A 26,112-nucleotide genomic window follows, 5' to 3' on the forward strand; every position below is an offset into this window, starting at 1 on the left:
CTCAGAAATACTGCATTTGTCTGAAATGTATCATATTTCACCATGTACCTATGATATCTCAGGCGCTATGCCTGTGCTATATAGTAAAACCCTGCATAATTTAAGATTTACTGCAGCTGCTAGGGAGAGAGAGTGGAGCTGGGGAGGAAGTAGGAAGGCAGGCAAGGCTGTGAGGGAAAATGAGAACAGGAAAGTGAAAGGGCTCCCAGTATTCTCCAGATCCAATGTGCTTAAATTGGGCCCATAATATGGGTACCACCCAAGCTCAGGGGCTTCCTAAGGTGACAGCAATTGTGCCAGAGGTCCCAATCTGTGCCCCCAAGTCCCAGATTTGCCAAAATTCATATTTAAACTAAAGTAGACAACTGCCACCAGGTGGCGCCAAAAGCAGCTGGAATCCTGAATGGGCTAGTTTCACTGGACAATGTCATCTTGCATTTTACAAGATTAAATATTTAGACCCCACTTATCATATATTTTAGCAAGATCTACTTTTCACCGAAAAAGGAGTAAAAAGGAGCATTACACCCTGAATACATCCTGAATTTCAGAACTGAGTTTGGTTCATCATGCACCACTCGTACAGCAATAATAAATTTCTAACATCAAAGAAACAAAAACATTTTTAGAGTGTGATTCATTTCAACACAACAAAATTAAAACCAATATGAGGATCTGGTAATGTTCTTAATAGCACAGTAGAAAAAAGGAACTATAAACAGATAAAAAGGTAGAAGCAGATAATTTTCTTTATGTATGCTGTATGTAACACAGTAATTCAAGATTATCGAATCAGAAATGAGGACTCAATCCTACATCTGTAAAATAAGTATGTGACACCGTTATTTAATTTCCCTGAGCCTTAGTTCCCTTCTATATCAATGGAAATGGACCACGTATCTCTTGTGGTTCCCAAACATGGCTCAATATAACAAGGTTTCCAAAAAATGTTCATTTTTCTTCTCATTCCCATTAAACATCTAACAAAATACAGATGAAAAAATATAGTGTGCACTCTCTCTAACAAATTATTCCCTGTGTGAGTCTCAGCCACCAGGGCAGAGTTAAAGGCAAAGAGCACAGACGTGACCACACGACTCTAACTTACCCTTGAGGGCTCAGATCTAAAGAATCATCTCTGCTGTGTTGCAAGCTGGGGGATCCCAAGTCAGCTGCAGCGTTAGTGGCAGCCGTGGCTGTTCCACTGTTGACTGACGTTGTGGACCCCAAGGATCCTGACCCATTTGTACATGCCTTTGGTGGACTTGTCAGCAAAGACTCCGATTCTGCTAAGTGTTTTACTTGATGCATTACACCTACGTAGTAATAGGAATTAAAACAAGTCAGTTTTAATCATGATCGACTCCCTGCCATTACTAAACCCATTGATGCTAACACTGATTTATAGGGAATGAATAAAAAGTACCTGGCAAATGGGGATGGGGGTGTCTAGATGCCAGGATTTACAACTTGACTCCATTTAGAAAAGTAGTAGGCAAATTCAGAATTAAAGAAAAATATTTATATTGAATGTCTTCTAATATTCAAAAAGCAAACACAGGAAATTTAATAGGGTCACAAGTAAAGTCCCACTAGAACAGGGGTGTGCAAACTTTTTGACTTGAAGGCCACAATGGGTTCTTAAACTGGACCGGAGGGCCGGAACAAAAGCATGGATGGAGTGTTTGTGTGAACTAATACAAATTCAAAGTAAACATCATTACATAAAAGGGTACGGTCTTTTTTTTTTTTTTAGTTTTATTCATTTCAAACGGGCCGGATCCGGCCCGCAGGCCGTAGTTTGCCCACGGCTGCACTAGAAATTTAAAATAAGTAATAATCAATTAGAGAAACAAAGTGCACCTGTGGGGCTTGATCAGAAAGGGAGTAAAAGAACTACAATCATTAGTTAAATTCAAATGCTACAATGAGACAAGCTCTCAGTAACACTGCTGCCAAAAGTAGACCACCAGCTATGGAAAGGTGAAGAAGATTTTCACACCCTTGGAAGTGTATAGGAAAGCTAAACAGTAACTTATATGGCAGGGGTTATATCCAGGCTAGGATCATGGGAAGATGTACATGGGGGATGGTCCAAGAACAATAAAATTGTATGCAATGTTGTGTGTCTCAATGCATGTGAGTGCATGCTCACATATTCACATTTTTCTGCGGAAAGAGTCCAGAGCTTTCCATCACATTCTTAAAAAAAAAAAAAGGATGTCCAAATTAATTCAAACTTCAGGCATTCATTTCACAAATACTTGTGACAATCATATGCTAGACTCTGGGTACTAAAGAAATAGTATGGCCATGGATATAAAAAATGAACTCAGGGCACTTACCGACTAATGGGAAAGACATAATTTGCAAGATATTACAAATAAAGAATAAACTGCTTATGAGAGGAAAAATATGGTGCTGTTGCAACATAAAATAGGGGGATTTTACAGACGTAAAGAAAGATCTTCATAAATAAGTGATATATAAGGGAAACCTCAAAGAACGGTGGATGCAAAGCACTAGAAACAATCAAGATTCCCCAATAAACATGATATATATATATGCTATTGGGGGAAGAAGACTCAATATAATGGCATAATTGATCATATCAAAGTAAAACAAAAATCACCCTGGAAAAAATAGTCTAATTCTGATATACTTCCAAGTCAGAAAAGTAGAACTGAAAAGCAAACAACAACAAAAATATAGAACACCAAAAACACAATACAGATTGCAAAATACAGGATAACCTAAAGCTAAAAACAAAAACACACGCCAAATGTTTATGTGAGCATGGAAAACATCAATTTGTACATACTCCTGATTTGTTAACTATAGATATTATCTCTGGGAAGTGGAGCGAGTCTACCTTCTATTTCATGTTAATATGTGGCATTGGACTTTTTGTCTATTGCATTCTTAAGATGTGAATATTAATCCAGCAAAGGTGCTCAAAAAATAGAAAATAGATCATATGCAGAAAGAACCAGGATTGTTGGTAAGATAGAAAACAAAGCTAAAGATTACTTGAGGGGGAAATACCATTATTTTCTGTACCCTCACACAAGACTAAAGTATCCTAAAAGACCAAAAGAGCCATCAAGAGATTTCTGTTGATGAGAAAGAACTTCTTTGAATATCTTGGCAGGTTATAAAAGGATAAAACCTGAATGAGTGACACAGCTTCATCTATGAGGTCTTCAAAAAGAAAATGGAAAAGTATCATGTCTCCTGGGCTGATTTCAACATTTAAATTCCTCCAATTAGAGGAATGGACTAATTGCATTCTGAAGATTCCAACTGGAGTAGTGCCTTAAAATATTCCAATAACTATACAATGAAGTATAAAATATTCCCTTTACAACTGTTCTGATCTGTTAAAATACTATTCAGACTAAAAAAATAATCATAAATGACATTACCTTCTCTTCTGAAGTAAACACTAAAAATATCAGGTAACTTCTGCATTAAGATTTCTGCCATCTGAAGGGCTCCAACTACTATCTTCAGGTCTTGACTTGATAGCATGGAAGCAATGTGGCTAAAAAAAATCCAAAAAAACACATTTGTACATAAAACATGTCTGAATTTGGCAAGTATTTTTGGTCATACTACTTTAAATTGGGGAGAAAAATATTTTAATTATGAAACTAGTCTACTAAAACAAAAACTTTTCTTAAAAGCTCAACTTTTGTTTTTATTATAGTGTGTAATAATATTAAAGTGTAATTAAAACAAAGGGCTCAAGATACTCCAAATACACATTTTTTTCTATATTACACATATACTTTAAAGATTTCAGAAATTACTTGTAGAAACTTGAATTTCTAAAATGTTTTCACTATTTTCATGAACACACCTTGAGACAGCATGATTTTTTAGGACGTCCTTCAGAAGTTCGGCATCAGCAAAATAAATTATCCTAAGAATTGCTCTAAGGCACTTATGTCTGACCGCAGGTCCTGCTGAGGAACTATACACTTCATAAAGAACACCAAATAAAGTCTTAATAAAAGACTTAGCCAGTTCCGGATCCTCTTTCATAAGCTGTGCTCGAGCATCATCTTTCTTTAACTCTGAATATCCACCTGTTATAAAACATGTTCAATCCTATAGTTACAGATTTCAGAAACAAACAATATTTAAAGCATTCATGCCTATGTAAGTATTTGAAATGCTAAAACATTTCTAATTATAAAACAAATCAACCCATCTAATGTGATGAACTGGGGTCTAGAAAGATACCAACGGGATCATGAAGACAAAATTTAGCCAGCTAGAAAAATTACTCACCCTTTTGGCCAGCTGAAGAGAACAAGGCACCAATATACTATGCCTGTTATTTCACTAAGTATGTTTAACAAAAGACTGGGATTATTTCAGCATAAAACAACTAAACTACCGGTAAGAAATAAATAGTGAATATTTAGTTAGAAGATACAGAAAAACAAGGTAATCTGTCAGTTTGCTTAGAGGGAATAAGGTATAGATAAAAGGTAACTGATGAAAAGTAAGCTCAAGACCAAAGGGTTGGCAAAGAATGGTCCAGAGACCCAATCTTGCCCATCACCTATTTTTGAAAATAAAATTTTACTGGAACACAAGCATGTAGATTTGCTAATATAACTGTATATGCTGTTTTAGAGCTACAATAGCAATGTTAAGTACAGGGACTATATGGCCTGCAAAGTTTAAAATATTTACTATCTGGCCCTTTTTAGATAAAGTTTGCTGACCCTCTGTACTCTAAGCTAGTGCTTTAAAAGCAATGGATTAAATCCCTGAGAGGAATAAATGTCAGAAATCTGGAGGGGGGGGGGGGGCGTCACAGTTGTCTATTCTTCATTCGTTAAAAAGAGAATTTTGGTGGAAAGATATAGAATCAAAGATTGGAAAGAACTAACCTGACAGGTGTGGGTGGATCTAAAGGTAGATTAGGGAAACAGAATCAGATAAAATCAAAACAACACCAAACAAAAAAAACCTAAACAGGACAATTCCGATCAGATGCCAGGATACTGCAAGTCACATAAGTAAAAAGATCATAGGGAAGATACCAGTTAAGAAATATTGGCTTATTTGTCAAGTAAAGCACATGATAAAAACAACAACAAATTAATTACTTAAGTTTAATAAAGGCACTTACTAGTGTTAGTATTGGCTAAGGGGTTAGGTTTTCTCTGAATGGCACGTGCTGTTCCCGTGTCCTCATTGATTTGCTGCATAGAATTAAAATCAATAGTATAAACTCGTCCCAGAGTGGACAAGCTTATCTCATCCTCACCGACCTGATGGGCTGCCTGAGAGCAAAGAGAGAGAAACCTTGAATATAACCATGGAGAACTTTATTAACTTAAGACACAGTGGGGACCCTCCATAAATGCTAACTTAAATTTAATAGTGTGGATGACAAAACTCAATTAAAATCATTCTCAATTAAACATAAATATATACCACAGCCCTATCAGGTTCCCCAAGACATAAAAACAGATAAAAATCTTGATGAAGAATCCAGTCATGTAGAATCACTGACATGAAGACACCATTTGTATTAAGAAAGCTCCTAAAACATTGCTGATAGAAAAAAAATGTGTTATCCATAAATATTATCCAGACTAGAACTAGTATCTAGTTCTTAGGTTATAAAGTTATTTACATCATAAATTCTTAACCCACTGAAATCCTACTTTAAACAAAATGATTCTATAAAATTATCCTTAAGTAAACAAGACTTTCCATTTAAATGATGCTCTAAGACACAACTCGAATTAACAGAGTAATCCTGATGCCTAGGAGTTGCAGGCATTACAGTACATTTGTATACTAAGACAGTCTGATTCACACTGTCTGCTGGATTTTAGACAGCCTACTAAGTGACAAAATATTCATTCTTATAACAGTTCAAACTATGGAATTTCTATGTTGAATGGAAGGCAAGACACTTAGGAAATACAAGATAGAAAGTTAACAGTGAAGATGCAATCACTGGAAAAATGCTAAAAAGAATGCTTAGAATTAGAGAACAGGACCTCCTTATACACTAAGGCTAACAATACATAAAAGAGCAGTCAGTCATACTTAACTTCCTCATAAAAGCTAGCTCTGAATTTAGATATTTTTATAAGAACTTTTGATTTTGCAACATGTCATTAGTTTCAAAGTTTTAAAAAAATCCTTTTTTAGAAACCAACTGGAAGATATCTTTAAAGAATGTTTAAGGGTGATGTTCTAAAAATTCAAATGTCAGTTTGAAATTAGAAATTATATTGACACTTAAAGGAATCACATATTGACAATCACATATTTGAGATGCATCGCATCTCAAATAATGCAGTTACCAACACTTCCTAAATGAGGGCAAATTTTTCCTGACCTGAGAAATTTTTGAAATATTTCAGTGCAAACATAATGAAAGTATGAAAATAAGAATAAAATCCCACATAAAACCTCACAAAAAAAAATCTCTGTAGTTTGGTTTATTTCTTTCCTATGTATTTATTATTCCTCTTTTCTCTTATTTTGCTTGTTTCCCAAAAGAGTCACATAATTCTGAATATTGTTTTCATTTATATCCCATATTATGCCATAAAATTTATCCCATTACTGTCTGGTTTATATATGAACCTATTCATGTGTCAGAGTTTATTAATCAATCACCTAGAGATAGATATTTAAATTTGTTTCCACATTTTTGCTCTTAAAAATACTGAGAAACATCTATTTTTATGTAAATCTCTACTTTTGAGAGACTTCTTTTGGATAGAAGATAAAATTCCTTTCTGAGGACTTCAGTTCTAATCTTCTAGCTGGACACCTAGAAATATATAGCCTAACTCTTCAAATGTTTCCTTTCAGAAATGAGGAAACTATGGAACAAAGAACTTAAATTACTTGCTCCAAGTCAATCAGGTAGTTAGCAGCAGAAGCAGGACTACAACATCATGTTTTCTGACCTGAACAGAAATGAGGACCTTCTTCTCAGGAGACAAAATGAGAAAATCTTGAGTTAATTCAAAATTGAGCATGTTTAAGCACACATATTCACCCTCCCCACTCCATCCCTACACCCTCTCTCCACCAAAATAGACACATTTAAACAGTACAATGAAACTACTACCTCAATGATTCGGCTGTCAATCCTGTTATAGGGATGCCAAAGGCCCCGGTCATCACGCCACTGCCATATCGCACCATCTGTGTTCTGAGCATTTCCCTTCTTCAGCATGGTATCAACTGCAAAAATGCCTTCTTTTGGTAAACATGGCATAAGTTCACTGGGGGGAAAAAGTGCAATTATTTTAATAGCTTCTCAAAATATTAGTAAAGATTAGGCCTCTAAAGTAAAACACCCTCTTATAAAAGCACAGTGATCATTAGCTCGATCTTTACCAAATCAGAGATGTCAGTTCATAGAGTTCTTGAGGACTGCGTGGAACAAGATCAATCTGCTCCTGACAACTTCCGTTGGAGGCACCACACAGGAGGAAGTGAAGTGTTTCTGCGATGTCTGTAAAACCAACAACAAAATACAAAAGCCTGTGAAACTAGTTATATTACCTACTTTATTTTTTATTGACTTTATTGAGTTACTTACACAGGTTAATAAAATTATATAGGTTCCAAGTGTACAATTCTATAATGCATCATCTGTATATTGCTTTGTGTGTTCACCATCCCAAGTCAAATTATCTTTCCATCACCATTTATCAGCCTTTTAAACCACTTTTACCTCCCCCACCCCCTTTTCCCTCTAGTAATCACCATTATGTTGTCTGTGCCTATGATTTCCCCTCCTTGTTTCCTTCACTTATTTCGCCTAGTCCACTAAGCCCCCTCCCCTCTGACAGCTGTCAGTCTGTTTTCTGTATCTATGAATATGTTTCTATTTTGTTCATTAGATAATATTACCTACTTTAAAAGGCAATCATTCCCTAGGAGGGAAAAATTATTTTCTTCTTGAGCAATATACTACTGAAGTTAAAGTAAAAGATCCAAATGAGGTATAACAAATACTTAAGAAAATTTTCTAAAAATTGTAAATTTCTTTCTGAGGACTTCAGTTTGAGTTCTAATCTTCTAGCTGGACACCTAATCACAAATCCACCCAGAAACTTTAGGAATCTTTTATTACTTTCTTTGAGGAACACAGTGCTTTGTACAAAAGTACACTCAATGTGTTCTAACCCTCAATTTAAGTATTTTGTATACTTGTCTTCAATTCAAATAAACTGAAAATGTGTGGCAAATAGGATAAAACAAAGCAATTAAAAACATCTGAATCTTACCATATTTTGTGATTAGGAAAGACATTTTCTTATCTAACATTAAGCATGCCATAAAAGGACAAAATCATTAAAATTATCCTCTACCACAGATTTCCATTCCCAGGAGACACCATTTTATGGAAGAATTTGCATGAGCCAGTTTAATATACAGTGTGAATGGAGAGTTCTCAGCCTCCACAAGGTTTAGTCACTCTTAACAGCAACAACCTTAAAATAGGCTGGCTTTTTGTTGGTTGTGGTGTGTGCATTTGTATACATACTACATACAGGACAAAATATATATAAACATTTCAGTGAAATGTTTTGCCAGTAATCAGTAAGATCTGTTGTTAAGGAAAGTATTCACCATTGATTTGGGCAGAGAGGTAATCTCTGCCTCTTAGAAATTTCACAAATAGTAAAGAAAATGTTTAAACTTTTCTTAAAAAGGTCATTTTGCCAACTTCCCAAAGAAACGTGAATACATGGCAATATCACACAAGGATTCTTTACTTTTTTAAAGAAGATCAGATTCATGTTTTCATTGTTTTATTGTTATAGAAAGAAAATATATCTAGCAGCCCCTATAGTATGAAGGTGTGGTAAACTTCCTGAAGTATGCAAAAGAGGTGAAAATATTCATCATATTAAAAGAAAAAAAATCCATATTTAAACAAACAAAAGTCAGGCAGCAATTTCCCAAACCAGTATTTAGGGAAATGCTGTGCCCCATAGTAACAAGAGACAATCTGTACTCAAACTTTAGAAAATGGTAGGCTAGGTAAAATTCAAAGAACTCCTAGGGATTTTAATAAGTGAAGTATATTGTGACTACATCAAAAAAAGGAGCTATTTAAACTTTTCCCAGACTTATCTAGGCAGAGAGCACTTTGCTCATAGCAAAAGAAAAACAGTGCTCCTGGAATGCCAAGTTTGGGGATGTATCAATGATTTAAGAGGAATATTATCAGTAAATCACCCAGCAACACTACTTTTCTGAAAAATTATGTGCCAATGCACTAATTCACAAGTAATGAAACTAAAAATAGAACTTAGTTTCCCTTCAAAAAGCAGTTTAAATTATACTACTTAGTAAATTATACAACTCAACAGTCTATCTGAGGCAGTGGGATCAAGGGCTCTTTTATTAGTGCATATCACCCCTACCTCCCAAGGTAACACCTTCAGAGATTAGAACTATGAATATGAAGTTACCCACAACTATAGGTGTTTCATACAAATATGACCAATACTCTACAAGCAATAATCAAATATATTTTTTAAATTCTGTTATCTTCACACATTAACTTGTAAAATCTAAGGGTTAAGAAAGTGAGAGCAAATTGCAATAGCAGTGCAATAAAACTTTATTTCCTACATACTGAGTGGGGATGGGAAAGGCTCAGAAATACTAAAGTAACAAACATCAGTGACATTCATCTGTATAACTTGCAACTTTTTCGGGGAGAATAAAAGCATTCTGTAATCAGATGAACTGCTAGAAAATCTAATAAATATTACATAATTGATACTGTACAGATCTTAAGCCCTGGAACCACAAGGAAAATTTTTTATTATATTATATACTTTAAAAATCGTATGTAGCCCTAGCCAGTTTGGCTCAGTGGATAGAGCGTCGGCCTGCGGACTCAGGGGTCCCGGGTTCGATTCTGGTCAAGGGCATGTACCTTGGTTGCGGGCACATCCCCAGTGGGGGGTGTGCAGGAGGCAGCTGATCGATGTATCTCTCTCATCGATGTTTCTAACTCTCTATCCCTCTCCCTTCCTCTCTGTAAAAAATCAATAAAATATATATTTAAAAAAAAAATCATATGTAGAAAGCATTGATACATTGTCTTAACACAATTAGACAATATTTTTCTTCCTTTATTATACAGTCCCTATGACATTAGCAATCTTTTACTTGCTCGACTTATGTTGACTTTACTTATTAGATTTTTTTTTTAAAGCCACTTCTCCTGCTTAAAGTAGAATAATAAAATACCACTTACTTTGCTTCATAAGTTGAACAGCTAAAGTTGGACAGTTGGAACACATCAGAGAAAACATGCGAACCACCATTATGAACATCCCAGAACTTAAAATTGGTGGAGTTACAACCAACAGCTGTTGAACATTTGTAAGCAGATCTTTGGAGGCAACCTGCTGGAGTAAATTCTTCAAACATAAGGGGAAAAAAAAGAAATTGTCATATTGTGATTCAGCAATGCAAGGACTTTATGAAAATAACACCAAGAACTAAATGCTCACCTCTTCGTGTTGAAAATTGTCCACTAGACGTGCAAAACAAAGGCAAGTACTTTCTACTGACTTTTTGTCCTAATTTTTAATAAAGAAAAATAAAGTTTATTAATATACAACATTCTCATTGTCATGCATCACTACCTTATCTTCTTCCTAACCCAAAACTCTTGAAGGCTGGCTGAAAATGCAATGAGCCTAAGCAAAGTACAAAGAATAATATGATTTTAAAGTAAAGAGAATCCTACTGATAGAAACTCTCTCCTCCATTAAGGCCCCAATTGATAAAAGCAAATATACAGTAAAGGAGGAACAACTTTTATACTTTTGTAATTTTATTTTATTTATTTAACTCATTTGTGTTTTTATTTGTGGGAGGTTGAGGAAGAGGACAAGGGTCAGATCATCTGTGCATCACATATGGATAAACCTTTATTATATGACTCCATAGTGTACTTCTACAATTTTAATATCTAAACATTATAATAAAAAATCCTATCATCCTAAAAAGCATTCCCAGTAGAAATATTTAAAACATGCATGCACTAAAAAGTTAAAAATGTGTGTGAACCAGGTTTATTGATAATGTGAAAAACTAGTTATAGATTTTATATTCACGTTAACAACAATCGGAAAATACTATTAGAGTGGCTTTATTGAGAAAACATCTTAAATAAGTGACATAAGAACTAAAGAAACAATTTAATGACAAGTGTGAAAGAACTTGTTTTTCCTAATAGATGGGCTTACAATGTGATAACTAAGCTTACTTGTGTGAAAGTGAGAGAATTCTGGTATTACAAAAGCTCTACACCTACTTCGCTGTCACTACTTAAGTCTATAAAAAGTGCTACAATAGTGGCCAACTTTTTAACTTCTCTGACTGTCATGCCTACTTCCAAAATAAGACCTGAAATCACAGCTACCTAAAGAACATATTTCTCTGTTCTAACCCCATAAGTTATCTCAGCCTAGTAAGTTTTTAAAAATGAATGGTACTACTTGTGTCTTGATCACCTTAGAAGAGAAGCACTCCAGAGTGATCCAATAATCATTATTATAGCAATCATACTTTAAAACATTTATATTAAAAGGAAATACAATTTCTCTACAACCTTGAGTTGAAAGTTAACTCATGATCTGTCCTCCACCGCAGTCTCTGTAAGCCTCAATTCTCATACTGCATCATCAGGTCTATTGATTCTATCTGCTAAATAACTGCTCCTGTTCTTCTCCCCAGAGAGCCTCAGTCTACATTTTCCATTTCATCTCCGTTCAGGACATGTCTAGTCTCTATCCTAATCTTGTCCCCCAAGTCTTGTCTCAAATGCCTTCCAGGAAAGAGTAATCTTTCCAAAAGGAAATTCTGATCATATCACATAGTAAACACTCAATTTTTGCTAAAATAACAAATTCATCCCTTAAAGTAAAATAGTTGAAGATATCAAGCATATCAAATACTGTTCATTTGCGTAAATCTACCAACATTTATAAAATACTTAATATGGTAAGTGAAACTGGGTTAACACAGGAAAAAAATCACAGATCAGACAACATTTCTTATTTATACATCCAGTTGATAGATTTAAAACCCGGCTAAAATTAACATTTAAAAAACGTAATAAAAATGTGTCTGACACACAAAGTAGGTTCTATTTTACCTGGTGGGTTAGCCTTTGGGTAAGCAATGGGAGGGAATCTGCCACAAAATGAAATTCATCCGGCGTGATGCTCTGGCAGCAATTGGCTGCAATTGCTAGTGCATTTCTTTGGGCATTTATACTGAAGAACTCTAGATACAGCAAGCAGTCTGCCAAACCACCCTAAAATATAGAAAACTGTTAAAGTGAAGAAATACTCTTCATGAGCAATTAAAAAGCCTAATATCTTACAGAGATTACAATCTAGGAGCTGCTACAAATGTGAGTGTAAAATCCAACATTAAATGAAATATAGTGCTTTGGTAACAACACTTACCGCTTGTAGAATGGCTTTACTGTGTCTACGTGATAACATCTCCAAGGCGGTCAAGGCCTGCTCTGCCACATCAATACACTGAATTACTTGCAGCTGGAAACATAAAAAATAGGTAACCTAATGTTATCATTCAAATTATTTCTAGTCACTTAACCACAGTATTTTCTTTAATTTCCATCAATCTACACGGCTACTAATGTGAAATCCATCATAGGAAACCAGCTTAAGCTATAACATACAGCCAAAACAGCTTCCAACGACTTTGCTGTCTTAAGACAGAAAAATGTTTTATATGACCTTGAGCAAGGCAGTTTGTCTATTTCAGCTTTCTCAGCTATAAAATGAGGGTATAAATAGCTATAACCTCACTGAGATGTTTTCTAAAAATAATAAAATTAGTTTTTATCAAGTGCTTTAAGTTCTTCTCTGATAGATTTTAATGTGGTAATTGTCATTATTAAAAATTATAAACCTTAGTTGATTTTATAATATTTTATTAATATCAACTTTAAAATACTGCTCTGAAATGCTTTTTTGGAATCTTAGCTAAAAATATATTTTAGCTAGATAATGAATACAAACTGTGGCCTCACAATGTGAGGTACTACTTTAGAATTCAGAAGTCATGAGTCCTCAACTTGGTTCCTCTACCCCTGCTTTTGAACAGACTGGGCAAAAGTAGGATTACCTTTTCTAAAAAGACAGGAATTGCATCTACGACAACAGCAGATGATCGAGGAAGGGCTTCCATCATGTATGTTAAGGCTCGACAAGCATGGTTCATCTTGAAAACAAGAAGGCATTTTTTTATTAAACAAAACAAACAAAAACAACAACCTCAAAATACAAAATCTGAAGTATTTTTAAAAATTCAGGACATACTTACAATATCAAAATTATGCTCCATCTGCAATAATGTTATCTGTTAAAAGATTTTATGACAAAGTATTAGAAGCTATCTATATTCTTAGAGAAAAGTCCTAGAGGAAGTATCGCTTCCTCTACACTTCAACTGAAATAGAAAAGTATTACTCAAGACTTTTACCATATAAAAATAATATCAAGTTAAAAACCTAGCATGCAGACCAGCTGGTGTGGCTCAATGGTTGAGCATCAACCTATGAACCAGGAGGTCAAAGTTTAATTCCCTGTCAGGGCACATGCCCCGGGTTGCTGGCTTGATCCCCAGTGTGGGGCATGCAAGAGGCAGCATGACATTTGTTAAATAAAAATTGTCAGTACAGATTCAGGGCCATAGCTTAAACTCTAGGGTTTGAACACAATATTGATCATTATCAGAAACTATGCACTAAAACATAAATTAATATATTTATTCTACAAATGCAGGAAGGAGTCTAAATATATTATTATTTTAGTTTCTCTTGTGGAAAAGACCTTAAGGAGATTTCAACCACATTTTTCAAAGGAGAGAATACAAAACTGCTAGGTGCCTATACTCTTATTCTCCTGAAGCAGCCAAGCTACCAAAAAATTTCCTACTTGGGGAAACAGATCATTCATTATTGTCTAGTTCAATAGAAAGTCTTAAATGTACTGAATTTAAACTATAAAGTACCCTACAAATACATGCATAACTATAATAACAGACATCACATATTCTAATACAATAATCATTTAATAAGAGTGACTTTTCAGATCTCAATTACACTGGGCACAGAATGAATACACATACACATACACACACACACACACACACACACACACACACACACACCCAGAGGTTCTGATAACTTTTTTTATAAAGCACCCACTCCATTTCAGGGGTTATCAGCACACTCTATGTCTCAAATCACCTACAATCAATCAGTCACTTCAAATACTCTAAATTGAAAGAGGCTGTCACATTAACAGAAAAAGTATAAATTCTCCAATACTTAAGTTGCGTTGACCATGTTTGGGGAGAATTACTATAGATTTATTCTATTCTACCAAAAAATGAAATACAGCTTCACAAGTGCATGATAATGTGTGTGTGTATACACATTATCATATACTATATAAAAATATATATTTTTAACTTCCAATATGTTATATCTATACACACACACACAATATTCACAATATATAAATATATATTCACAATATTCAACTGTGATAAAAGATAAACTTGGACAACTCATTAACAACAGTCATTCTTTTTTTTTTTTTTTTTTTTTTTTTTTAAATATATTTTATTGATTTTCCACAGAGAGGAAGGGAGAGAGATAGAGAGCCAGAAACATCGATGAGAGAGAAACATCGATCAGCTGCCTCCTGCACATCTCCCACCGGGGATGTGCCCGCAACCCAGGCACATGCCCCTGACCGGAATCGAACCTGGGACCCTTCAGTCCGCAGGCCGACGCTCCATCCACTGAGCCAAACCGGTTTCGGCAACAACAGTCATTCTTAATAGCATGAGCTGACTCATGTAGGTCTAGTAAGCATTTAAATCTAATCAAGAGTTAACAAATTAAGTAAAGTTGACTGTGTCAACATTTCTACCTAGATTTTATAGCTTCTTTATTTAACTAATAAAAACTGCATTTTTAACAGTAGACAGTAAAAGGTAAACCTAGTTCTTTGTTGCTATGTATTTTTTAATGAACACCAGCAAAACAAGAAAGTTTAATTTGGGAAACAGAAGCCAGCTACTGAAGAAATCTGTAATTTGAGAATGAAAATTAGCATAGGCCAAATGTAAAAAGAAGTACAAAGACTAATAATACTGTTTTCTTGAAATATTCAGGAATCAACATGCAAAGCTTTATTAGAGGGGAACTGGTAAGATTTAAGTGTTAGCTTTTATTTATCCAGATATGACTGGCTACAGGCAAAAAAATTAATTTAATCTTTATAAGCTCTGGCCAGAGCCCAGTCACCCAACAACTAAAAATAGGCAAAACAAAAAACAACAACAAAAAAACCATGTCACCTTAGAGTTGACTGGTCTTCATTCAGCTCTCTCCTTAACACTCAGCTTACCCATAATTTGATAATGTAACCAAATGGAACAATCTGATATGTCAACCAGAATTTCATGTTTGTCAACGTTATTAGATATGTAAAAAAACTTACATATTTTTAACTTCCAATATGCTATGAATGTATTCATGATGTTCATTTTAGTCTTTGTTAGTTCTTTATTCAGATTTAAATTTTAGGCAACTTCCTTAATCTTGGACTAAGAAAATTTACCAAGCTACCATTTAAAAGACATTATGCTCAAGAGACTATCCCTTCCTTTTTCATATTAAAAAATTAAGCAATTAAGTTTAATAAATCTAAATATCAACTCATAATTGTGTTGAAAAATTATTACAAGATTTTTAAAAATTGTTTTTCAATAGTGGGTATTGTTTTTGTTTTTTTTTTCCTTTTGGTTTTGTTTAACAAAAAAACTTTTTAAGCTAGAAGGATCCACGTAGTGTTCTGGCTTGAGGGCTCTGCCATGCACACAAATCATCAAACGTAAAACATGTATGGTCCACAAAGACAATCCACAAGTGAACTGCTTGTTACTGCCTCATGTATCACAGGGATATAAAAGAAAGCATGTAAATTTTGGTATAGTAAGTCAAGAGGCCAACAATTTAAAGGTAGTCATTTAATTATCAAAAATATTTACCAGACATCATTAGCTATCACTCACAATATCTGTAAGCATGAAATAAAAGCACTAAGCCACACTCTACTGACTCTTAATTCTGTTGTGTTTTAAAATTCATAATGAAAATAATCATACTTTCAGTAAAATACTGGAAGCATAGAGGACAACTGAGGTAAAACAAGGGGGAAAACTCTCTTACCAAAGCTGGAACGACACTCTTGACAGGAAACCCTCCCAGTGTCTCCTCATTTCCCATGACCAGTAATTGACACATTTCAATAACTGCCTGGAGTTGCTGGCTTTCATCACTTGCTTGCAGTCCTTGCAGAAGCTGCTGGGCCTTAGAACCTTCACAGAGGGGGTGGGGGGGAAAAGATTTTTAAACATTTAAGAAAATTATTACTAGGTAAAAGATGTGACTCTACATGGTAGCTGGCTGCTTATCTTCTTTGCCTCCCAAATGAAGACTAAGTCTATATCAGGGTTAAGACAAGCTGCTGGTAATTCAAGATAATTAAAATGGTTGAATTTACTATGCCTTAAAGTGATTTCACAGTTATGTATATATTTCTGTCTTAATATTTACCTATTTAAATGAGAGAAGCTGATTGTTTTTTTAATGGGCTAAAATAAAAAATATCCATATGACAAATTGTTACGGTTAACATATCCGCTATATATATATAACTATATATAGGGTGACCCCAAAAAATGTGTACACACACTTTGAATAACTATAAAGGTGATATTTATTAAAATACATTTCATTTTCAAAGCTGAGCTACCAGCTGTTAAAGTGTGTATCCATTTTTGGGGATATATATATGAAATATATAGTGAGCAAACATTTTCCGCAATAATAAAAGCCTGCTAAACAATAATGTCCAGGCTTCAAAGAAAATGTCATATACTTCTAAATATCTGCATCAGAATGGAATCCAATTAACAGTGAAAGAGTAAGAAAATAAAGACAACAAAACAATGCATCTAACAAAAGAGAATGGCAAGAACGAGAAAGTATTTCCTAAAAACAAAAAACAGCAAATGAAGGACTTTTTTCACTTCCTCTCATTTCATTTGCAGATGCTATCAGAGTAGTTTAGAGAACTACTTTAAAGGCTCAATTCCATTGTCTAAACAACTGAAAAATGCTAAGACTCACAGGAAGATGAGCTGTCAAAAAGCTGAACAAGAAACTCAAAAATAGTCTCCAAATATGTTACAAATTTTTGTGGACACCCTCCTTATAATTATGATTAATGTAATCAATGATCACCAATTTATACCTCATGTTACTTTTCAAGCCCTTTCTCTTCTTACACCTTGTCAGCTTATTCTTTTTGTACTGGATTTTTTTCACTCCTATATTATTAAGTATTAAAATGAGGAGAAATATGTTTGGAAAATGCCAATAAATGTGGAATTCATATAAAAACCAAAGGTTTTTATTTCAATAAAATTTCATTGTATTCCTGGAAGGCATAAGCCTCTCAAAGAGACACAGATGATCCTTGCAAGGTTTGTTTTCTATATTATTTAAGATTGTGGCTAATAAATAAGTACTACTGCCTTCCTACATTTGCCATAATTAAGAGTCCATCTAAAAATATATTGCAAGAAAGCCAACTTCAAAGAAATACCATCTTTAAAATTTCAAAATAATATCAGTGCTAGTTAGAGCAGGCTAATTTTTGTGTTGAAATAATGTGGAAAGAAAAACAAAATGAGGGGAATGTAACTAGTGAAAACAAAAAATTCTCAGTTGTGCCTACATTCATTTTTAAAGAATGAAATAGTTCATATAAAGTATGCCCTAATAGCACAACTATCTGAAAAAATCCAAACTGATGCATATGCCATTGGATATCTTATAAACATTTTGAGGTTAGAATTTTAAGGACATAGGTCATTTTGGCATGATCAAAATCATAATCAATATCCCCCAGAGGATATTATGCTAAGTGAAATAAGTTAGAGAAAGATAAATACCATATGATTTCACTTTTATGTGGAATCCAAAAAACAAAATGAAGAAAGCAGAAATAAACTTTTAGATACAGAGAACAAACTGATAGTTGCCAGGTGGTAGGGTGGTTGAGAGGCTGGATAAAAAAAAGGTGAAGAGATTAAGAAATACAAATTGGCAGTTACAAAATAGTTCTAGGTATGTAAAGTACAGAGCTTAGGGAATATAGTCGATAATATCATAATAACTATATATGGTGTCAGGTGAATGCCAAGACTAATCAGGAGAATCACTTTGCAAGTTACATAAATGTATATAGCCACTATGCTGTACACCTGAAACTAAAATAATACTGAATATCAAATAAAATTAAAAATAAATGTTAAGAGACTCAGGAACCACTCAGGAGTCTATGGACCACATTTTGGAACCATTATCAGAGATCAAGGGTTGGTTGGCAAATATTTTCCATAAAGAGCCATATTCTGCTTTCTGCTCGTTTTTGTAAAGCTTATGAACTAAAAATGATTCATGCCTTTTTAAATAGCTGAAAAGGTTAAGAGTAATATTTTGTGACATGTAAAATTAAATGAATATGAATTTCAGCATCCAGAAATAAAGTTGTATAGGAATAGAGACAAGCAAATCTGTTTACGTATTGTCTGTGTCTGCTTTCATGCCACAGTGTCAGAGGTGAAGAGTTGCAACAGAGACTCTATGGCAGCCGTGGGCAAACTACGGCCCGTTTGAAATGAATAAAACTAAAAAAAAAAGACCGTACCCTTTTATATAATGATGTTTACTTTGAATTTATATTAGTTCACACAAACACTCCATCCATGCTTTTGTTCCGGCTCTCCGGTCCAGATTAAGAACCCATTGTGGCCCTCGAGTCAAAAAGTTTGCCCACCCCTGCTCTATGGTCTACAAAGGCCAATATATTTACTATCTGGCCTTTTACAGAAAATATAAGAAAAGATAGGTAAAATGAGTAACATAATTAGAATCTATAATAAAAACCATTTAACTTTTTAAAACTGAAAAACATAATATAAAAAATTTAAAACTCACTGATAAGTTTCCAAGAAGATTAAAGACAGCAGAAAAAAGAATTGGTGTATTTGAAAGCTGGCCAAATAGAAAGTTTTCAAACTGGGTAAAAGAAAAAAATTCTTATAAAAACAACAATAAAATGGAGTCAAGAGACATGTTGAGTGAGTCCAAATTTGAATATATGTATGATTTTGATACTCCCAGAAGGAATGAAGGAGAATATTTGAAGAGATAGTGAGACAGGAGAAATATTTGACAAGATGATGGCAAAGAATTTTCCAAAACTGATGAAAGATATCAACTCACAGACTCAAAGGTTAAGTGAAACCCAAACAGATGAAAATGAAAACAATATCACATAGACCTATATAGTCAAACTACTAAAAATTAATTAAGTTTTGAAAAAGCAAATCTTAAAAGCCAGAGGAAAAGGACATTGCCTTGGAAGGGCAGCAGTAAGACTTTGAAAGAGAAACCAGGGAAACCAGATGACATTACAAGTGCTGAAGATTTTACAACTGGGGGAAATATCTTTGAGAAATCCAAACAAATGCAAAGAGAAATTATTACTACAAATCATTCACTACAAGGAAAAATATTATTCAAGCTAAAGGGAAACAAATTCTAGAAGAAAAAAAATGCAGGAAGGAATTAAAATGGCACATATATTGACAAACATAAAAGAATATGGATGTTCTAAAATAACAATTATGTCTTACTGTGTTTATAACACATGTATATGTAAAACAAATTGTAACAATAGCATTAAGGATTGCAGGAAGTAAAGAGTTAAATTTTCGTAAGCTTCTTAAACTGTCTATATATGATAGGCTATATTTGGTAGGCTATATAAACCAAGGATATGAATTATCATCTCTAGGGTAACTACTAAAAGAAGTATATAAGGATATATAATTAACAAGTTAGCAAAAGAAAAAAAAAATGACACCACATTTTTTATACATGACAGGTAGGAATGCAAAAATAGTAAAACTCCAAAAGAGGGTGATTTACAACATCTGCCAAATGTTATATGCATTTACCTTTTTACACAGCAATCTCCCTTTCAGAAATCTATCCTACAGATAACACAGAGAAAAATAGGAAATAACCCAAATTATTTAGCCAGTTCAAAAGGAAACTGGCTAAGTAAACTGTAGCACCAAGGTGCTTTAAAAAAGGAAAAAAAATTATTTCTCTTGCAATCTACATATGCAACTATGAAGAGTGACACCAAAATATGTTGTTAAAAGCAAGGTAAAGTGTGCAAAGTTTACCACCTTTATCTAAGAAAGGCAATATGGAGGAGAGAAACCAAGATGGCGGCATAGGTAAACACTGGAAATTGCTGCCTCGCACAACCACTTCAAAAATACAACTAAAAGACAAAACGAACATCATCCAGAACCACAGGAAGGCTGGCTGAGTGGAAATTCGACAACTAGAAGGAAAGAGAAAAGCACACTGAGACTCAGAGGAGATGCAGAAGTAAAGTGCAGAGGTACAGAGGTGCACTCAGAAAGGGTTGGCAACTGAGGATGCGGTTGTGTTTTTCAACTGGGAGGGAGTCACAAGCCCCCGACTGCTCTGAACTCCAGTTCCGGGCGAGTCTCTGGGGACCCAGACTCATACGGGGAGAAACTGGACTGTCTGGCATCGAGTAAAACTCGAGGGCGGCTTTCTCTCAGAGGCGCTTGCAGATTACCGACCTGGGGCCTCTTAGGGCAGGGCTCAGGATCAGCCATAGCTGTTTGCTCCACCCTACTGGTTCCCTGAGACCCCGCCCCACCCAAGCTGTGGGCAGAGGCTTTTGCATATGAATGGTCTGGCCCTTTGCAATCTAAAATTACCTAACAAACGGCAGCCGGGTCGGAGAGAACCAGAACATCCAAAAGAAGGCTCAAGGCCCCACAGCAGCTTGCAATGCTTCACAGCTGGGCCTCATCTGGGCACCTCCAAAACCCAAACAAGGAAGAGGCATCTGCAGTTCTCTCCGTAGCTCCTGCTGGGTAGCCTCAGACAGAGGCTAAATTAGCACCTCCTTAGAGATTCAAGAGCAGTGTATCCGGTGGTCAGAGGGGGACCATCCAGATTACAACTCCTCAGATCCATAAGGGACACACTCAGGGGGCAGACTCAGTGAGCACCAAAGCCCCCACTGAAGCAAGTCTTGCCCCATAAGGGTGTCTCCAGCACAGAAGTTCTTCTACCATAGACATAGTTGATTCTCACAGTCAATTAGCCTGGAGGTCAATTCCTCCCAGTGATACCTACAACAATCAAGACTTAACTACAACAATACTGTGCACAAAGCCCACAAAGGGGTGCACCAAGAGTGTCCACCTCAGGTAATTGGGGAGGCTGAGCCACTGGGCCCTATAGGACACCTAACACCCAAAGCTACTCTATCAACACAGGGAAGCAGCCAAAATGCGGAGACAAAGAAACAGGTCACAAATGACAGAAATGGAGGAAAGCAAACTACTGGATATAGAGTTCAAAACCACGGTTATAAGGTTTTTCAAGAATTTTCTAGAAACCGCAGATAAATTTAGTGAGATCCTTGATAAATCTAGTAAGACCTTCGAGGATATGAAAAAGGACCAACTAGAAATTAAGCATACACTGACTGAAATAAAGAATATTGTACAGAGATCCAACAGCAGACTAGAGTATCGCAAGAATCAAGTCAAAGATTTGAAATATGAAGAAGCAAAAAACACCCAACTGGAAAAGCAAAAGAATACAAAAATGTGAAGATAGTGTAAGGAGCCTCTGGGACAACTTCAAGCATACCAACATCCGAATTATGGGAGTGCCAGAAGAAGAGAGAGAGCAAAATATTGAAAACCTATTTGAAGAAATAATGACAGAAAACTTCCCCTACCTGGTGAAAGAAATAGACTTATAAGTCCAGGAAACGCAGAGAACCCAAAACAAAAGGAATCCAAAGAGGACCACACCAAGACACATCATAATTAAAATGCCAAGAGCAAAAGACAAAGAGAGAATCTTAAAAGCAGCAAGAGAAAAAGTTAGCTACCTACAAGGGAGTACCCATACGAATGTCAGCTGATTTCTCAACAGAAACTATGCAGGCCAGAAGGGAATGGCAAGAAATATTCAAAGTGATGAATGCCAAGAACCTACAACCAAGATTACTTTATCCAGCAAAGCTATCATTCAGAATTGAAGGTCAGATAAAGAGCTTCACAGATAAGAAAAAGCTAAAGGAGTTCATCAGCACCAAACCAGTATTATATGAAATGCTGAAAGGTATCCTTTAAGAAGCGGAAGAAGAAAAAGGTAAAAGATAAAAATTATAAACAACAAATACATATCTATCAACAAGTGAATCTAAAAATCAAGTGAATAAATAATCTGATGAACAGAATAAACTGGTGAATATAATAGAATCAGGGGCACAGAAAGGAAGTGGACTGACAATTCTCGGGGGGAAAGGGGTGTGGGGGTGCGGGTAGAGACTGGAAAAAATCGTACACCTATGGATGAGGACAGTGGGGTGGGTAAGGGAAGAGGGTGGGGTGGGAACTGGGTAGAGGGGAGCTTAGGGGGTAAAAGAGAGGAACAACTGTAATAATATGAACAATAAAGATTTAATTTAAAAATATAAAAATAAAAAAAAAAGAAAGGCAGTATGTATGAAATATCTAACAAGAATTTATTTATTTCTCAAGTAAATATCAGAAGAATAAGTCATTAAATTAACCAAGGTTATTTGTGTGGGAGGAGGAAACAGAGCAAAGGGACATTAAGCAAAGAAGCGACTATGTCATTATCATTAGGAACTGGAACTTCTGGCATTGGAGAAAGAAGATATAAGATAAAGTTAATTAAAACCCGGTAGGTGTAAGTTTGCATCGGCAGCATTAGTATGAACTCAATTTTTATTTACTATTTTTTAAAGTTTTTATTGACTTTTTAGAGAGAGAGGAAGGAAGAAAGAGAGACAGAAACATCGATGAGACAAAAACATCAACCACTGCCTCCTGCACATCTCCTACTAGGGACTGAGTCCAAAACCCGGGCATGTACCCTGACCGAGAATCAAACCAACGACCTCTTGGTGCATGGGATTATGCTCAACAAACTGAGCCACACTGGCTGGTCATAATTTTTATTTTAAAAGATAAAATGCAACTACTTACTAGGTTTGTCCATTAAAAGTGTCTAATAACAATGATCAAAACAGTAGCAATGAATGAATATGCCTCTCCAGACTGTGGGCTCCAAATACCATTTCATATTAAAAAAATCAGGGTTCTCTGAAGAAATGTTTGATTTCATGAATGGGGGTGTGTGGTGGAGGTGGTGGAGGAAAGAGCTAAACTTCTCACATCAGAAAGCAAGGTAGTTATGAAAAATAGCCTTAGCCTGGCCAGCATGGCTCAGTGGCTGAGCAATAATCTATGAACTATGAGGTCATGATTAGATTTTCGGCCAGGGAATATGCCCAGGATGTGGGCTGGATCCCCAGTGTGGGGTGTGCAGAAAGTGCCGAGCAATGATTCTCTCTCATCATTGATGTTTCTATCTATCTCTCCCTCTCCCTTCCTCTCTGAAATCAATTAAAAACATATATTTAAAGAGAGCTAAAGATAGTATTCTATACCATAAAAAACTTAACTGGATTTATAATTATGCATAAGTTATTCTGAGTTACAAAGTGAGACTTTAAAAATCGCCACTGTCATGCCATACATGACAAGATTTCTGGATTATAATACGTTAATTTGATGACTATGACTGGTAATTGTACTGAGAAATCTTTCCTCCAAGGCTCATATTACAACTGTCTCTATTATATTGTAAAAAAACTCAAGATTTAAATATATGCAAATCGTGCCATCAAATGCTGTAATAATCAATGTAATCATCTGAGATTCTTTACTCTTCTATAACTCAAATAAATAAGAGTCAGTCTGGCTGGCATAGCTCAGTGGTTGAGCATCGACCTATAAACCAGGAGGTCAGAGTTCAATTCCCAGATAGAGCATATGCCCAGGTTGTGAGCTGGGTCCTCAGTGTGGGGGCATGCAGGAGGCAGCCAATCCAATGACTCTCATCATTGATGTCTCTCTCTCTTTCCCTTCCTCTCTGAAATCAATAAAAATATATTAAAACAAAACAAAGAGTCAATCTTGCTATAAATTTTGGTTTTCTAATGATTCCAATTCAGTAATCAAAAGTATAGAAGAAAAACCTTAGAGTTTCTATATTTAAAAGAAAAATGTACAAAAGCTCTATTTTTAAAACAGGTTAAAGTTCATGAGAACTTCCTTACATTAATAGGTAAGCAATAAAAACAGCACTCAACTAATTATTAAAGGATTGGTGGGGGTTGGGGAAGGAGAACGAATTTAAAAGTATTTACTTACTAGCTCCACTTCCAATTGTTCTGTGGAAAAGTTGTGACATCCGAGGACCAAGAGGGCCAAACAGGTGTGGAGGAAGACCCCTGGCCTCTAACAGAGCTAAAGAGAAAGAGGCAGGAGTAGTTGAGTTAATTGACGCAACTAATCCTATCTAAAAATTTGAAGCAACTGATTCACCTCACATAACTGATTTGGACAATGTTACCTTCCATGTTGAACTTTAAAAGAAGCTACATTAAACGTTCAAGACCACTCTCATATTAATTATACTAAGATCTGTTACTTCAAGGTTTCTTAAGGCTTTATGGCAATATTAAATATCAGTATACCAGCAGGAATGATAAGAGTGGTCCAAGAAAAACTCAAAGTAAATATTTATTTTGAAGAAATTGTATGGTAAACACCCTTGCACTGTTCTTCTTCTGATATGGGTCATGACAACCTCTAATCTAAAAACATGAAAAATTAGCCCTAGCTGGTTTGGCTCAGTGGATAGAGTGTCAGCCTGTGAACTAAGGATCCCAGGTTCGATTCTGGTCAAGGGCACATGCCTGGGTTGTAGGCAAAATCCTCAGTAGGGGAAGTGCAGGAAGCAGCCGATCAATGATTTTCTCTCATCATTGATGTTTCCACCTCTCTCTCCCTCTCCTTTCCTCTCTGCAATCAATAAAAATATATTTTAAACAATAATAAGTAAATAAAATAAAAACATGAAAAATTATTTTCATCAGTTCCAAAAAGATAAGAAACCTGTGTTCATGAGAGTTCTAGTCAAGGAGAGATTATTGTAAGTTCCTTCAGAAATTGAAAAGCAATCTGAAACTGATTATAAATAACATTTTTCTTATAAGCCTCACACTGGAAATCAGCCATCTCAAGATGATAAAAACATATACTCATCCACTTGTAAAGAGCATATATATAAAGCTGCTTTTAAAAAAGCACTAACACCATTAAAATAGCTGGAGCTTATGTACACATTTTACATCTGTTTGGAAATAGGTGATCAAGAATACAAAAGATCATGGCATAAAAGTAGCATACTGGATGCGTTATTAGGTACCAGAGAATAATATATTAAGCTACCCTGCCCTAGACAGTTTGGCTCAGTGGATAGAGCATCTGCCTGCAGAATGAAGGATCCTGGGTTCAATTCTGGTCAAGAGCACATGCCTGGGATGCGGGCTGAATCCCCAATAGGGGGTGTGCAGGAGGCAGCCGATCAATGAGTCTCTCTTCAGCACTGATTTTTCTATCTCTCTCTCCCTCTCTGATATCAATAAAAATATATTTTAAAAAAACAGCTACCCCCTTTCACAATCTTCCTTAATTTATTACCAGCTACACATGCAAACATAATGAAGAAAAATTTAAAATATTCAAAATAAATATAAGATTTTGTCTAGTTAAACAGATAAAATGAGGAGCCAGGAATCATTTTCTAATTCCAAATCATCAAATCACCACTAAATAAGGAGCTTTTTTTTAAGTACATGCATTGCTAGATTATGTTTAAAGAAACTTATCTCAATTAATTTTAACAAAGAATAGCAGTATAGACAGCCCATAATAATGGTTTCT

At 35.2% G+C, this 26,112-nt stretch overlaps 1 protein-coding gene across 18 annotated transcripts in view; it reads right to left on the bottom strand.

Annotated features, from left to right (window-relative positions):
- The window catches only part of TRIP12 (thyroid hormone receptor interactor 12), a 130,607-nt gene that overhangs the window by 33,149 nt on the left and 71,346 nt on the right, over nucleotides 1-26,112 (bottom strand). For 9 of the 18 annotated variants that reach the window (XM_070422320.1, XM_070422321.1, XM_070422329.1 and 6 more), the window contains 14 exons: nucleotides 24,535-24,630; nucleotides 16,316-16,464; nucleotides 13,393-13,428; nucleotides 13,195-13,290; nucleotides 12,507-12,599; nucleotides 12,191-12,352; nucleotides 10,539-10,607; nucleotides 10,280-10,445; nucleotides 7,393-7,510; nucleotides 7,118-7,277; nucleotides 5,150-5,303; nucleotides 3,863-4,091; nucleotides 3,426-3,544; nucleotides 1,109-1,316 (listed from right to left, as the gene is read on the bottom strand). In XM_070422320.1, the coding sequence (XP_070278421.1) occupies nucleotides 1,109-1,316; nucleotides 3,426-3,544; nucleotides 3,863-4,091; nucleotides 5,150-5,303; nucleotides 7,118-7,277; nucleotides 7,393-7,510; nucleotides 10,280-10,445; nucleotides 10,539-10,607; nucleotides 12,191-12,352; nucleotides 12,507-12,599; nucleotides 13,195-13,290; nucleotides 13,393-13,428; nucleotides 16,316-16,464; nucleotides 24,535-24,630 (1,855 nt within the window). The remainder of the gene's footprint in view (nucleotides 1-1,108; nucleotides 1,317-3,425; nucleotides 3,545-3,862; nucleotides 4,092-5,149; nucleotides 5,304-7,117; nucleotides 7,278-7,392; nucleotides 7,511-10,279; nucleotides 10,446-10,538; nucleotides 10,608-12,190; nucleotides 12,353-12,506; nucleotides 12,600-13,194; nucleotides 13,291-13,392; nucleotides 13,429-16,315; nucleotides 16,465-24,534; nucleotides 24,631-26,112) is intronic. The other 9 variants (XM_070422333.1, XM_070422330.1, XM_070422325.1 and 6 more) reach the window with 3 other exon arrangements.

This window comes from Myotis yumanensis, unplaced genomic scaffold (genome assembly GCF_028538775.1).
Source record: "Myotis yumanensis isolate MYYU_CA2020_CCGP unplaced genomic scaffold, mMyoYum1.0.hap1 SCAF_8, whole genome shotgun sequence".
In the NCBI taxonomy this organism is placed as follows: domain Eukaryota; kingdom Metazoa; phylum Chordata; class Mammalia; order Chiroptera; family Vespertilionidae; genus Myotis; species Myotis yumanensis.